Source organism: Physeter macrocephalus, chromosome 16 (genome assembly GCF_002837175.3).
Source record: "Physeter macrocephalus isolate SW-GA chromosome 16, ASM283717v5, whole genome shotgun sequence".
Taxonomy (NCBI): domain Eukaryota; kingdom Metazoa; phylum Chordata; class Mammalia; order Artiodactyla; family Physeteridae; genus Physeter; species Physeter macrocephalus.
In genome coordinates this window covers 9,440,802-9,456,239 of record NC_041229.1, presented here as the reverse complement: position 1 = coordinate 9,456,239, position 15,438 = coordinate 9,440,802, and the positions used below count along the sequence as shown (strand labels likewise).

General features: G+C 53.5%; 1 protein-coding gene across 2 annotated transcripts in view; it reads left to right on the top strand.

The window, feature by feature from the left end:
• The window catches only part of GRAMD1B (GRAM domain containing 1B), a 185,893-nt gene extending 170,876 nt beyond the window's left edge, over nt 1-15,017 (top strand). Inside the window, exons 15-20 of one of the 2 annotated variants that reach the window (XM_028501105.2) lie at nt 596-699; nt 1,323-1,526; nt 2,545-2,635; nt 6,544-6,651; nt 6,974-7,091; nt 9,640-15,017. In XM_028501105.2, the coding sequence (XP_028356906.1) occupies nt 596-699; nt 1,323-1,526; nt 2,545-2,635; nt 6,544-6,651; nt 6,974-7,091; nt 9,640-9,729 (715 nt within the window). In that variant the 3' untranslated portion in view covers nt 9,730-15,017. Of the gene's footprint in view, nt 1-595; nt 700-1,322; nt 1,527-2,544; nt 2,636-6,543; nt 6,652-6,973; nt 7,092-9,639 lie in introns of those variants that run through there. The other variant, XM_055091452.1, reaches the window with a different exon arrangement.
• The last annotated feature ends 421 nt before the right edge of the window (nt 15,018-15,438 follow it).

The following is a 15,438-nucleotide window of genomic DNA, read 5'->3' as shown; positions in this document are numbered from 1 at the left end:
GCATCTAGGAACCGGTGAAAGTGCATCTTCCGGAGAGGCAGAGCAGCGTGGCCGCAGAGCAGGAGGCGGCGATGCTGCAGGGCCGGGACAGCGGAGGCGCCCCCGGCGCGGGGCGTGCTGGGGACAGAGCGGGAGCTGGCGAGGTCCCGGGAGGGTGCAGAGGCAGGGGCCAGGCCAGGAGCTGATGAAGCTCTTAAAGGTGGAAGCCGCGAAGCCCGAGAGCCCGCCCTGGGCTAGAAGTCTCTGGAGGAGGAGAGAAGGGCCCCGGGCCGGCAGGCTGCCCGCCACCCGGAGCCCTCCGGGGATGAGGCCAAGTGGCGTCGTGGAGTCCGAGCCCTTCTCGTCGGCCTTTGGTCGCTTACAAATTCTAAGACTCAGTTTCCTCTTCTGTGAAAAGAGGGTCAGTCCCCTAGCTTCACCTACCTCAAGGGGCGGCCAAGGAGATCAGGTGACGTGGATGTGACGGGGCTTTTTTAACTTGTAAAGGGCAGCCCCGATGTGAAGCTGCTTCGGCCTTAAACCTGAAGTTTCCTTTTCCCAGCAGAGGAAGGTCCGCCCAGCAAATGGCTGATCTTGTCTGTGGCTTGTTTCTCAGGGTCTCTACAGAGCTGCGCTATCGGAAACAGCCCTGGGGGCTGGTGAAAACGTTCATCGAGAAGAACTTCTGGAGCGGGCTGGAGGACTACTTCCGCCACTTGGGTGAGCGGCGTCACTGGTGCTGGGTGAACCATTCTGCTGTCGCCATTCAGGGAGTGAGAGGCGTGGGGCGCGGGGAGAGACGGGGGCAGTGAGCGGGCTTCACGGGGCCCCTGAGTCTGCCCCAGAAACGGATACAAAGTTCAGCACGTATGTGAACGTGTGCACGTTCAGGAGACTCTGACTGTAACCTTTATGAGATCGTCATCGTGAAGGGATCCATGACCCCCGCCCCCAAAATGAGCCTGAGATCCAGGCACACTGGTGGTGATTCTGTTATGAGAAGGAAGTAGCCCGTGAAGACGTCCGTTGGGAAACGTGACGTGCCCCAGATTGCATACGTGAGGGCGCATGTTGGGATCCTTTGTCTCTACACACCGTTGAACGACCCAGAGAGGGCTTTGGGCTGGGCTGGGTCCCAGGAGTATTTCCTGGGCTCCTGGGCATCCCTGAGGGACCCCCGCCCTCCCAGGCAACATCCCAGAGTACAGTAGGGGAAAATGGTCCCCTTAGAGAAGGTTCGGCTAGGAGTAGACAGCTGCTTCTGGAGGCCAGTGTGCTGGGTTGGAGGTAGGGGCAGATGTCCTCTGATGTGGCCATCTGCCCCTACCTTTTGACCCTGACAGAGAGCGAGCTGACCAAAACGGAGAGCACCTACCTGGCTGAGCTGCACAGACAGTCTCCCAAGGAGAAGGCCAGTAAGCCCCCGTCGGTGCGGAGGAGGAAGCGTCCCCACGCCCACCTGCGGGTGCCCCACCTGGAAGAGGCGATGAGCCCCGTGACCACACCCACCGATGAAGATGTGGGCCACAGGATCAAGCACGTGGCAGGTGTGCGCGGGTGGGGGCCGGGGAGGCGTGGCTCCGGGCTGTGGGCGGGAGCTGTGTGCCCACGCCAGGCACACAGCCGTGCTCATTTTGCAGCCTGGGGTGGACTGTGTGTGATTGGCTCACGACTCATTAAATCTGAGGCTCCGGATGCTCTACCATTTCCCGTTGCCCTTAAGCTCCTCGGCCCCTGCTGAACCCCCCTGTGTGCTCTGCTGAACAGAAGTTGCCTTTGGGTTTCTGCCTCCATGTTCCCTGAGCTCCGTGGCTCCCTGCATGCCTCGGCTCAAGCCTGCAGCTTCCGAGCTCTTGGGACATGCCCCAGGGAGAAGCCGAAGCTCAGGCCCCAGGGTTACCGCATGACACAAAGGTCAGGGAGTGCAAGGCAGCCCCCTCCTTGGCCCCCTGCCAGGCAGTGGGGCTCCCTCCTCCCATGCAGCCATTCACAGCCTCCTGTCTTTGCTCAGTCGCGGAAACATGCAGCAAGGGATTTTCAGGCTGTGCTCTGCACTTCCCCGTACGTCCATCAGATTTGGATGGGGCAGGGGAGGAGGAGGAGGAGGGTGCCAGCCTTCCTTGTCCCTCCCCTGGCTTCAGCCAGAGCACTCCCATGTTGTTCATGAGTTTCACATACAGGACTCCTGGCTAACTTTGCATTCGAATAAACTGACCCTCAGTGGATTACATGACTTGCTCAGCGGCACATGGCCAGTTATGGATAAAGCCAGGGCTGAAAGCTGTCTCTGGTCCCAGCCCAGTGCTGTTTCCCTTCCACGGCTGCAGGTCGCTTTGCCCTGCATCTGCATGTCCTAGCTACAGAGGTCAGGTGACTTTCTCATTTGTTCGGTCACTCTCCTGTCCCGCTTGCCCTCGAGGAGCTTCCCTTCCCTGAGGGCCGGGTCCATGTCTCACGTCGTTGCCGCGACAGCGTCACGGGCAGTTCTGTGCGTGACCAGCATCACGTCGCTCGTTGGTGGACTGGCGGGCCACGTGGTGATGGCCTCTTTCCTTCTCCCCGCAGGTTCCACGCAGACACGGCACATCCCCGAGGACAGCCCCAATGGTTTCCACCTGCAGAGTGTGTCCAAGCTACTGCTGGTTATCAGCTGTGTGTAAGGGACTCCGGCTCTCCTCCCCCGCCCTGCCCCGGCCACCTTCCTTTCTCGCCTGCCACCTCCTCCCCGTCTGTCTTCCTCAGGCATCCAAACACCCTCGCTGCTGCCCTGGTTTTTGCTTTCTCCTCTAGTCCCTCTCCAGATCGGTTGCTCTATCTGTCCTTCCTTGCCGCTTTGCTGCTTTCTCTCTGTTTTACTCAGCACTTGCTGTATGCTAGGCCTTCAGGATTCAGAAGAAAATGCTGCATGCAGCATCCATACCCTTCAGGAGCTCAATTTCAAGTGGGTCAAACAGACAGGAAATTCACAGTTGCTACACTGTTGAATAAATGCTAACATAGAGATGCCACAGAGCATTTTAGGAGCCCGTTCATTTGTTTGTGACAGAAGTTCTGGGTGTCTGCTCTGTGCTGGCGTCGGGACTGTGCACTTACGGGGCCCACACTTTGGCAGGGTGGCCAGACACAGTCGATGACTAGAGTCCGGGAAAAGTGTATGCTTATTTTAATATAAGCAATGTATAATCACTGCCATAATGCTGTAAAGCTGTGGGCTCAGTAACTTGCACAGAAAGATGCTGGGCCAGGGAGCAAGTTCGTTGAAAAACATGAGGGTGTAAGATGGGAAGACACAGCTTTCTGAAGTGTGAGCCCAGAGCCTGCTCAGGACTTTTGTAAACCTTGAGCAGGAACAGCTTGGACAGCTAAGTACAGACAGCTCCCCCGCTTGGCTGGGCCCACTGCCTGACTGCCCGGCCCTTCCTGCCTGGGCTGTGCCGTGAGACGTGGCGGCACAGCTTGTGGGGTGCTCAGGAGCTGCCCAGACGCTGGCTCTACCAGGTGTGCACCAGGCATCAGACTGTGCGTAGCTCTGTCCTGCTTCTGTGACTCCCACCCCACCCCCAGCCCTTCATACCTTCACTAAAGCATTTTTCAGGATTGCAGAAGCAGGGGCACAGCTCTGCCCACAGGAATCTGGGAAGGAAGCCCTGGACTGACATGGTTGGATTTACACTTAAAAAAAAAAAAAAAAATCACTCGGATGGCAGTATGGCGCGTGAGCTAGACAAGAACGGACTGGAGGGCTTCCCTGGTGGCACAGTGGTTGAGAGTCCGCCTGCCGATGCAGGGGACACGGGTTCGTGCCCCAGTCCGGGAAGATCCCACATGCCGCGGAGCGGCTGGGCCCGTGAGCCATGGCCTCTGAGCCTGCGCGTCCGGAGCCTGCGCTTTGCAACGGGAGAGGCCACAACAGTGTGAGAGGCCCGCGTACCGCAAAAAAAAAAAAAAAAAAAAAAGAACGGACTGGAGGCAGTGGGGGCCAACGGGAGTAAACGGCAGTGATCTCGGCGGGAGGGGCTGTCACACTGAGATGAGGGCCTCCTGGGGCTGAGAGGGCCCAGAAGGTGAAGGCTCGTTACAGCTTGTTATGTAGCGAAGGAAGAGGCCTTCCTGATCTGCATGCCTGTAGATGGTTGTGTCGTGGACAGAAACCTGGAACTTAGAGGAAAGTTGTCACAGAAGATGCTGTCAGTTCCTGATGTCTGAGCTGCCATAGATTGTTCAGGCGGATGTGAGAGATAGATATTTCTTGATGTGGACCTGGAGCTTAGGAGGGAAGTTTAGGCTGCAGTTGCAGATTTAATTGTCGGTAGCGTTAAAGCCACGGTGGGAGTGAGATGATCGTGGGAGGAGAGTGTGGAACGTGAGAAAGGAAATGCGCTGAGGGCAGACCTGGGGACCACGTAGGGAGAGGGGCCTCTGATGGTCACGAGGCGGGGCTCTTTTGCTAACCTTACCTGAATATGTAACATAAAAGTAGATGCAAAAGTCTTCTGACTATGGCTTAAGAAGCCAACATATTTTTACAAAATTAGATACAAGGACAACTGTGAAACCAGTAGAATTCATGTTTAGCAGCATCATTTTAATGTGATTCATGCCATCGTTAAAACTAAATCTCTGATGTTGGTTTTGGTCAACAGAAAATTCTAACCTTGGGTTAGTTCTGTTTAAGCTCTCTCTGTGTTTTGTCATTATTTAGTAGAGAAGGCCAGCGGCCTGAGTAGATTTTATAGCATATTAACAAACGTTGGCGCTTTGTTAGTTTAGGATAATTAGGCCTCGTCATTGAACCCTAGAAGGTCCAGGCGGTGGGTCTGCTCCCAGCCTGTGAGTGGAACCTTCTGGTACGGTGCAGGTTGCCCTGCGTCTTGGGGGCCCCGGCTGCCATAATCCTGCCCTGTGGTGACCCCAGCCTCCTACCCCTTCTCTGTTTAGACCACCCCCAAGCCTTCACTCGGGAAGCGGGCCGGGGTGTCCCTTGACCTCCACTGAGCACAGACAGGATTGTAAACACAAACCCAAACGCAAGTACTGAGATTGTGGGCAGCACGCTCTGAGGAAGTGGCATTCAGGTGGTCCAGGTGTACTGATGCAATTCAAGGTGGTATCATTGAAATCCAATACAACATTTAGAAGTTCTCGTGGAAAGCTCAGGAGAGCCCCGAGAACACAGCCGAGTAGCCCCCAGGGATTTGCAGCTGCTGCTTTAAGGAATGCCGCCTTCCATAGTGCTGGAAGCCCAGGTGAGAAACACAGTAACACACACCACACACACGACACACCACATGCAGCACACACTCTGAAAGGTCAGAGGTGTAGTACAGGTTTTCTTTCTTTGTTGGTCTTTTTTCCATCTATTTGTTTTATCTTCCCATTTTTGTCATTCTTTTTCCTGTGTGTCTGTCCTTCCTCCTTTAATGAAAATAACTGCTGCTTGTGGAGGGCCTCACATACATTCCTTCCATGCACATAACAACCTCAGCAGGGTAGGTATTATTGTCCTGTTGAAGGAACTGGCTTTCATCGAAGCTAGGAAACTTGATTGAAAGTTGAGATGTTTAAGCAGTGAGCCAGGCTTTGTACCCAGTTCTGTGTGTCTGCGTCCTCTCTCTCCCAGAGCTTTCATCTCTCCATCCCATGAACCTCTGTTATAAAATGATGATCTTTAGGCCACCGAGGCCAAGAGAAGAGAATTCCCACAGGCCTCAGTGACTCTTCATCATTCCCCACTGGGTCCTCCGGCCCCTGGTTTTCCTGCCACCTCGCTGACAGTTCCAGCCCATCCCTGAGAAGCCTCAGCTGGTCCTCGTGCCCCGTGCAGGGCTGTGGCAAGTGCACGGAGGAGATGGCAGCTCTCGGGCAATTGTGCTAACATCTGGGAGGCATATCAGGGGCAGAGCTGGGAATCCCACTGGAATTCCTCCCCCGGTTTGGGTTTGTAGGAGGAAGCTTGTTCGACTGATCACCCTTGAAGTGCCAAGAGTCTGTTTACAGTTGCTCCCTGCCACCCCCTTCCTTCCTGCTAGATGTCCCCGTCCTGCTGTGTCTCTGCTGCTGGCATTTCTTTGTCATGGACGCTCACTTTCTCTCTGCCTCGGGTTGAGCAGGCTTTCCCCTTCCCCGCACGAGCCTGTTTCTAACCTCTGCCTCCTCCCTGTTTTTCTTCCTTGCTCCCACTGGGATCTGTTTCAGGCGCTGGCTCTATGATTGCTTCTTTTACCCCATCATCTCTTTTCCTCTCCATCTTACCTCGCTTTCCCCAGTACCCAGGTTCTGGGTGACTTGTATGTCTCTTCCTTTCTGTTGCGTTCACCCCACACACCTCTCCACGGCCCTTTCCTGGCCCCTCCAGATGACACTGCTTCTCTCTCTCTTTCCCCCCTTACCCCCTCCCCTTGCTGCATCCCTCCGGCTCACTTAATCACTCGCTGCGATGCTTCAGGTGACCCAGTGGTCAAGGACAGTGGCCGCTGGGGTGGGGGAGTCCCTCGCTCTGAGAGGGAGGGTGCTCTCCCAGATTCCATCTCATGGCTCTTGCTTTCCCCCTTGTCTCCTTCTTAGTCTGGTGCTGCTGGTCATCCTTAACATGATGCTCTTCTACAAACTCTGGATGTTGGAATATACCACCCAGACCCTCACTGCCTGGCAGGGTCTGAGGCTCCAGGAAAGGTAATCCTGGCCTCTCCCGCTTGGTCCCACCTTCAGCCCAGCCCGGCTGGGCTGTGTCCCGGCTCCTGCTTCCCAGTCTCCTTGGGACGGCCCTGCTGCCCTTGGCGGGGGGATAACCCTTTGGGATGAGTGCCTAGTCAGTCTCTGAAAACTGTCCCTGTAGTTTCAGGCTGCTTCCGATTTGGGGCACAGGGGAACCAGGGCACTGAGCAAAGGACAGAGCACTCTGATGTGGCTCTCTGTCCTTTAGGGGTCTGGGCGCATAGGACAGTCGACGGGCCATAACTCCAGCTGCTGGGGTACCCCTTCTTCTACCCCACAGGTTACCCCAGTCTCAGACAGAGTGGGCCCAGCTCTTAGAGTCCCAGCAAAAGTACCACGATACCGAGCTCCAAAAATGGAGGGAGATCATCAAATCCTCGGTGATGCTTCTTGACCAGGTGAGATGCCCCCACCGTCCCTCCTTGCCCTGGTCTTATGGAGATGGGACTTCTGCCCTGTGCTCTGAGGAGAGCGCCATCTCCATCACCGTCCACCAGATGCCCTCCTCCCATTCGTTCTTCCCCCAGGCCATCCGTTGTTCTCATTTTAAAGCCACCCTTGAGTGAGCTGTGGGAGACACCCGTGTATTCCCCAAAATTATATCAGTGAAATAACACACTGGATTTGCAGTAGGAAAACTGTAGGTTAGATGGAAGGAGAGCTAATTTTTCTTCTTGGTAACCCATAGCCATCGGACAGGCCTTGAAAGAGATAACCCCCTTTCTGCAGAGATTTATCTTCCCAGAGGGCATGTCTTTCTAATTCCTTCTGACGCGTGCTCCCCTCCCCCACCTCCTGCCCTCAAAACACGCACACAACACCCAACGCCCAGGCCCCCAGGCCGTGGCCCCTCCTCAGGGGCTGTGCTGAGAGTCTGGGAAGAAGGCTGGTACTGTGTCTCCTTTGCATAACGTCTTCTTCCTGGTACAGTTTTCTTTCTGAAAAACTAGATGCGTCTATTTAAGAAAGTCGTTCTGGGGCAAAGTCAATAGTTAGCTTCATTTTATCAGACTGAGGTGGAATCCTAATCTTGCCACTGACTAGTTTTGTGACCTCAAGCAAGGGATTTAGTATTAGGGACCTTCGGTTCCTTCATTTCTAAAATTGGAATTATAATCATTGCTTCGTGAAATTGCTGTCACATTTGATCTGATGGCCCATGGGAGGCACTCATTAATATTCAACTTTATTTCCCCTTCATGGTTTGGTTTCTTAGCTCTAAATTAAGGAGAGAGAATTTTAATGCAGCTATCATGATCCAGTTTAATGGGTTTAGAGTTATCACGCATAACATTGGAGCCACGTTTAAGGAGGGCATTTTTCTTTTAACCAAAGGAGGGCAGACAACGCAGCAAGGAGTTTGGAAGCTCTGGCCTATCAGGAAGGCTTGATAGAAGTAAAGATGTGCTCAGGAGCAGGGCAGACGGGTGGGTGAGCAGCACAGGACAGTCTTCAGACGTTGGGGTCTGACATCTAGAAGAAGGGTTAGACTGCTTGTGAACCTCCAGGGGACTGAACGAGGGCCAGAAGTTATAGGGAATCGCATTTTTGAGTCATCGGCGAAAAGCACACTCCTTATGGGTAGAGCAGTCCTGCAATGGAATGGGCTACTTTGAAGGACTGAAAGTGCTCCGAGGGGGATGCGATGATGTGGGGTGAGGGACTTATGAATTAAAGGCGGGGGGCAGTTGGACTGGATGACCCGGTCCCCCTCCAGCTGTGGAATTCTATTCAGGGTGGGTCTCCTTCAGAAGGAGCTTGGGGCAGGCAGACCTGTAGCCTCGTAGGCTCGACTCTACAAGCATTAAGCTTGGTGTCTCGTTCCGTTCCCTTGATTTTGTTTTTCGTTTTTCTTTTCCCCCTTTTTGGGGGGTTGGGGGTGGGGGGGGGCGTGCCACGCTGAGCGGCCTGTGGGACCTTAGTTCCCCGACCAAGGATTGAACCCAGGTCCTGCCAGTGAAAGCGCCGTAGTCCTAACCACTGGACCGCCAGGGAGTTCCCATCGTTCTGTCCCCTTTAAAAGAACATTAGTGGGCCCCTCATCCCTCCTGATATCAAAGAACTAAAGAGAAGAAAGTGACGGATTAGGCCGAGAGATCAGAGGTTCTCAAAATCCATAACTGTTTACTGTGAACTGTTAACCGTCCTGTGTTAACGAGGCAGCTTACCTAGAACCAGGGTAGGATTCTACCGCTGGAATCGCCCCATGTAAACGCCATCCCGTGATGAGGGATGTATCTGTTTCTTAAAGAAGGTTAAGAAATTTGGTTAAGATTCAGTTAATTCAGTGATATGGGTACAGCTAGGAGCCTACTCAGTTTTCTGCTTGGCACCTGGGGTGTATAAGGTAAGGATAAGAGAGTGCAGTCCCAACACAGCTGAAACAAAGCCGTTAAAGATGACTGCAGTGCAGAGCCCTAGTGAGGGGTCCATGAAAGGCCAGGAGAGAGAGAGAGATGGCTGTGAGCCAGAGAAAGTTTGGATTTGTTCTGGGCCTTGATAGTAGATGGGTGAGGTTGAATGGGCAAGACAGAAGAGCCCGAGCTGGGGGAACAGTGTGGCAAAGGTACCAAGAGAGGGGGACAGTGTATTCAGGATCACTGGGAAAGCAAGCTGAGTGAGTAGAAGACCAATCAGTGGCATCGGACGTGGGTCCTGATAGCAATGGAACCTTCGAGAGAATTCTTAATTCAGTGAAACAAGGACCACAGATCATTGAGACGCAGCACCCCTTACTTACCCCAGGTGTTCCCAGTGCTCGATCGGCTGTCCCCCTTCAGCCTGAGACTGCGTCCCTTGAGAACCACCCTTGTTTCAGGAGCCTGCTGCCTTTAGCTCCCTGGCCTGGCGGGGGACCTGCCATATGTGGGTGGGGTGGGTGCTGCTGAATGGAGAAGCCCACTGAGGGCACAAACCCGGGCTGGGGTGGCCTTCCCTGTCTTACAGATGAAGGACTCACTCATCAATCTTCAGAACGGCATCAGGGCCCGTGACTACACTTCAGAAAGCGAAGAGAAGAGGAACCGCTATCACTGACAAGGCAGGATCAGGGGCAGCTGCAGGAGGCCTGTGCAATACATGTACATAGACCGTATAAATATATGTGTATAAATAGAGAGAATATAAATATATATATTATATACAGATTTTAAAAAGAGATAATGCCTATGTACCAGGGAGAAGGAGCGGGCCCGCCCCCTGTGCTGGCCAGCGGAGGGGCCGAGGAGGGCAGGGACCGCCTCTCAGCACCCACCTCCCCTGATCCTCCTCCTCCCCACCCTCTCGTCCCCACCCTTTCCCTCGCTGGCCATTCTTGCCTCTGAGAAGGGAGATGTGGAGCCAAAGTTATGCCTGTGAAGACCCTGGGGTCGTGAAAAGAAGTCTCAAGGGGGCATTGCTTAAGGTGCTTCATTCCCTAATCCCCTTTTGATTTGTTTCCAAAATAAACGAGAATCTTTTTTTTCCCTACCCAACACTTCCCCAAGTGTTCTCTTGGGAACAAGGAAGCATCAAAAGCAGGGCGCAAGCTAAACTCTCCCATATGAGGCCGCCCCCTGTATGTGGACCGCGCACCGCGAGTCAGGCGCAGAGGACCGCGGGGCAGCTGGGGAGGCTGCTCTGGAGGGTTTGGGCTTTGTAGCCACAGGCTCCTGAGGGCTTGTGTTCTCAAGGGCATTCTCCTCCATCGCCCCCTCTACCTTCCTCTACCCTGCGTGGGGTGTGGACCCAATAAGGGCTGGGGATTTCTTACTTTCCCACCCTCCCCCGCCCCCTTCTCTCTGGTCTTTTCCCAGGCTGGATCTGGGTGAAGTGTCACTTTTTAGTGCCTAAAGCCCTATTTTTCCTCTGTGCCCTAAGAGCACATTGTTTATTCGTCAGGGTGGGGGAGCATTTTTGATCTTGTTAAACCTCTTTTAGCGATTGTAAGCAGGTCAGGTCTGTGGCTCTAACCCCTTCCCTTTGAGCTGTCATTTGATTTCTAGGATGAATCAGGGTGTGTTCTAGGGCCTCCAGGGTTTGAGAGAGTGAATGCACTAGCCATGTAAGAATTGTAGGGTCTAACCACAGAACTACTATGAGTCTCGAGCACCTATATCCAAGCAGTCTTTGGCGGCCAGCCTCATTTCCTCTCAGCGAGGAACCAGCTTAGTCAAGGGAGACGACCGTCTGAGACACTTTGCACATGAAAGAAGACCTAAGCCTTGGAGGGAATGGATTTGGCCAAGGGGCATAGGTTTGGGCAGGAAAAAGCCAGATCGAGTCTACCCCACAGAGGGCCATTCCAAACCCTGTTCCTGAGAGTTGGGAGTGGAAGTTCTGGCAGAGGAAGCAACCAGCGCCTTCTCTGGCCTCTGGCCCCGGAGAGGTATGCGATCACTAAGGAGTAGAAAGAAGACCATGGGTTAGGAAAGTGAGTCATCTAGGGCCTTTTGGGGGTTGGCTCACAGAACTGATGGCCCGTCTGGGCATGCTTACCAACCTTCACACACTAACTACTCTCTCTCCCTGTGATGACCCAAGGAATCCTGCCAGCCCCAGGCAGAGCTTGTAGAGATTCTTGATCAGCATTATACCAATTTGGCAAGGAGAGCGCTTCCAGATTGCTTGTTCTAGTGGACCTCTTGGTGGAAGGGGCAGAGGAAAGAAAGGTAGATTTGCTTACTGATCTAGCCCCAGAGAAGAGCATGTTGTATTCTCTTGGACTGGCCTGAGCATCCCACTTTAGCGATTAAAGAAAGTTTTTGACTCTTCAGTCTGTCTGAGAAGAGGGCCTCATTGTTGCCCTAAGGGCAGGATGAGAAGGCAGAAAGATACACAGCCAGGCCATCCCCCCCCACGGGGAGTAGGATGAGATGATGGATGATTCCATAATGGTCATCTAGAATCGTTGATATCCCTTCTTAAGAAAAGGAGATATGAGCAAATGGAGTTGCATGTGATCCTTGTGAAGTGTGCATATGCCCACAGGCCAGCGGCTCAAGATCATTTCTGTCCCTGTCCGGGACTTTGAATGGGAGACCCTGGTGAGGGTCAGGGTTCATGGGCCCTGAGCCAAAGAAGAAGAAACAGTGCAGGCTGCTAGGAATTTTCCGGTTGGAGTAGCCAGAAGTCAAAATTATTCTTCCCCGAAACTTTTGAAAGGAAAGGACAAATGATAAATTCTCTAATTTATTCATACATAATTATTTATTTAAATTATTCAATTATTAAAGGTACCATATTGGGACCGTTGGGATGACTTTAAAAGGACTCTTTGCTGGGAATAAAGTGGTATAGCGGGCCTGGCTGTGCGGGATCGTTCGGCTTTTGCTTCACCTCTCGGGCCCCTCTCAGGGAGGAGTAGGTGACAGGGAGGGATGTCCAAGGAGGCCTCTTGATTTCTGGGTTTTGAACCCGGGAGACACTGTGTGCACGTGGGGAGCATCTCTTGGCCTGCTCCTTTGTGGAGCTTTCTAGTCTAGTAATTTTTTGATTTTCAAACCAGGAGAAAACCAACAGCTGTGTTCACTCCCAAACAAAAGCTTTTCCCCTTTATTCAGGAACCTGTCAAAGAGAAGGGGCCTCTGCCCTAGCAGCTCCGTCTGGGAGTGAAACACATAAATAACATTGTAACTCATGGCTGGCAGCCCTGGCTTGTAAAGGAGCATTAAAACCACCATTTCTTATGTTATTTCTTCCAGCCGGGGCATTTTTTGGTTTTGGTTTCGTTGTTGTTGTTTGTTTTTTTTCACGTAAGAACTCGGTGGTGTAGGAGTCTTTCTGCGAGGATTCATGTGGTGAGACATTTGAGAGCTTGCACTCAGTTTCAAAGATTTTGCCGTTTCTAGACAGGTGAGAACAGCAGCGGGTCTGCACTCTACTCCTGCTGACTGGGCGGGAATTGACGGGACTGGTGTTGGAGAGGCCAGTCATGTCTGTAACTCTCTCCTTTCCCCCATCCCCCTCCCTGGGACAAAGAGATAACGTTCCAGGACAGTAAGATCAGCAATTTAGAGCTCTCTGGAAGGGCAGTGAGCTGAGGGGTTCAGGGGACCTGGGCCTGAGTCCTGGCTCTGCTGTTGGGCAGGTCACACCCCCCCACACACACAGCCCCGGTCTCTGAGCCTCTGGAACCTCATCTGTAACAGGAGGGGCTTGAGCTAGACTGTCCCTAAGGTGGATTCTAGCTTTGACATGATCTTGGAAGCTGGGTCAGAGACTGGCGAGGCTGGGCTTTCTCAAACTTGGAAGGTGCCCTGCCAGGAGAGGACAAGCCTTCTGGACTAGAGCCTCCCTGGAGTTTAGATGAGTGGTAGGGCAGGGTCTGGGTTCCCAGGAAATCCAGGGTAGTTAAATCTTGTTTACGCGCTAGGAGGGGCAGGGAGGTCCAGTGAGAGGCGGGCGTGGGGGGGCGGAGAGGGAGAAAGATGAAGCTTGCTGCATTGCTCGGTGTTAACCTAGGAGGGTGTTTCTCCCTTTGTTGGCCTAGTCGTACTTGGGGAAGGGTCCTTTTGGACTTTCTCTAAGCTGGGAAGAGGAGTTCGGTGGCAAGGAGGACACCGCCTTGGATTAAGCTCATCTTCCGTCCCTGGGCTGTGAAGCCTTCCATCCGTCTGTCCGTCCTCCCTCCTCCTCGCTAGAGCAGACGGTGGAGAGAAGTCACCCCTGCTTCTCCCACCTCTCTTTTGTCTCCAGCTTTCTTGGGGTTTGGATTAAGTGTGAAGCTTTGGCTAAAATCCTTGGGTTGCCTTAGCGCTCTGACACCAAGAACTTGGGATCACGAGGATGGGGGAGGACCAAGAAGGCGCGAGAGGAATGCTTTGGTAGAAGTGGATTCTCTCCATTGCCCTGTCTGTGACCCAAGCTTGACCGTGTCCATCCGTTTGCAGGCAGCATGTCTAGGGTGAGATCTTGGAGGAAGGATTAGGGAGAGAATCTTTCCGGACTGTGTGGTCTCAGAAGAATCTTTTCTGCGCCACACCGTGCTGCGTCTTTAGCTCTTCAGGGCAGCCAAGGCCAGCCCTTCCTCCCTAGGGGCCCCCAGGAGAAATAGCACTCTCCTCTCTTCCCCCAGGTGGTAGGGCACCCCGACTCCACCTGCCCACGCCAGTAGGAAGCCTGAGAACCTCTCTTCCTGACTCTCCCCTCCTCCGACCTTCGTCTCTAGGCTGTGGGACACTCATCCCATCCGCCACTTAACATCCTCGACCCTCAGCCCCCAGCTTCCAGCAGGCTGGCCCCGCTCCCCTCCACCTCTAGGTTTTCTTCCAGAAGATGCGTTTCTGGGTCCGAGAAGGGCACCTTCTGGAAGGCCATCTTTTAACGGCCCTGCTTGCCTGATGTGGAGCAGGAATTTGCCCACGGTGTGGAGAGCTGCCCCCGCCTCTCCACCTCTCTGCCCACCTTGTTACCTCACTCCTGCTCCAGCCCGTGGCTGTGACGGACCCAGCCAGCTCCCTGTTTCGGCGTTCCGGGGGAAGCTCAGGGGTCTGGGCCATCGTTTCCTGTTGCGACTTGAGGTCCTCAGCAGGCCTGGAAGCCTGGACTGGAGCCTTGGCTGCTGGCGAGAAGCACCTTGCCTGCCAAGAGGAGTTGATGCCAGACGATGTACCCGACATGTGAAGGCATTAAAGAACATTGTCACCTCTGCCCCTTGGCCCTCCTTGCTTCTCTCAACACGATGAGACACTGCAGAAGCAAAAAATGGTGGCCTCTGCTCCAGGCAAGACAGCTGGCTGCGTGTGGGGAGTGGGCCCTGGGCTTGGGTGCCGCGCACTGAGATGGCATTATAGTAAAAGCAAGCATTTTTGCCAGCAACAGTGTGTGGCTCCCCACATTTCTCTCTCCTGCACTCTAGGGCCAGACCACTCTCTGCATGGACCAGGTCATCTTCCCAAACCCATGGTGCTTTCCCCCCGACTCAACCTAGACTCCAAGGTGGGGAGGGATGGGTCCGAGGCCACTGCGGCCCCTGGAGAATCCTGACATGGGGGTGGGGGTGGGGTGAGGCAGAGCGAGCGTCCCCAGCCCCTGCCCTGGGCCCTATATGGGAACGAACACAGGTTGATTGCAGTTGAGTTGTCTGGCCATCTGTATTTGGAGCTATAACTGTACTTTGCCTGGCGCTGTGCGCAAGGTCTAAAAACTTAACTGCTAGTGTACCTAGAGGCAAACAAGGCTTCCCGGTCAAATCTTAATGTAAAGTAGCTAGAGCCATGGAAGTACAGTATGAATTAAAAGAAACAAAAGTATTGGACTACATATAATAAACGGTGTGTGTGTTCATTGCTTGACTCGTTAGTCCTCATCGTCCCGGATGGTTTTGGTCTTCCCAGGTGTGATCACGGCAAGCCCTGAAGGCCTGTGTTCACAGGCACACACAGACACACGTGCACAGCCAGCCATCTGGGACCTCCTTCCCAGGGGAGGGCGGCAGCCTGATGAAGTGGAATGGGTAAGAAGTTTGGGAATCAGATCTGAGTCCAGATTGCAGCATCACCATTACCAGGGGTGTCCTTGGGCCCCCGCCATTACTGCCAGCCTCAGCTTATTTTAGAGATAGCATAAAATATATGTGTGTATATGTGTGTGTATTTCTTAGTATAGTGGCTAGTACTATATGAAGATAATTTTATATCATTATTAATCAGTAGTAGTATTATTCTAGGAGTGTATGGTAGACTGCATCCCAGTGACAATTTCTTGTGTAACTTTTCCCTTTTGGGGCCTTGGCACTTCTAGGAAGACACACATTGGGGGACAGCG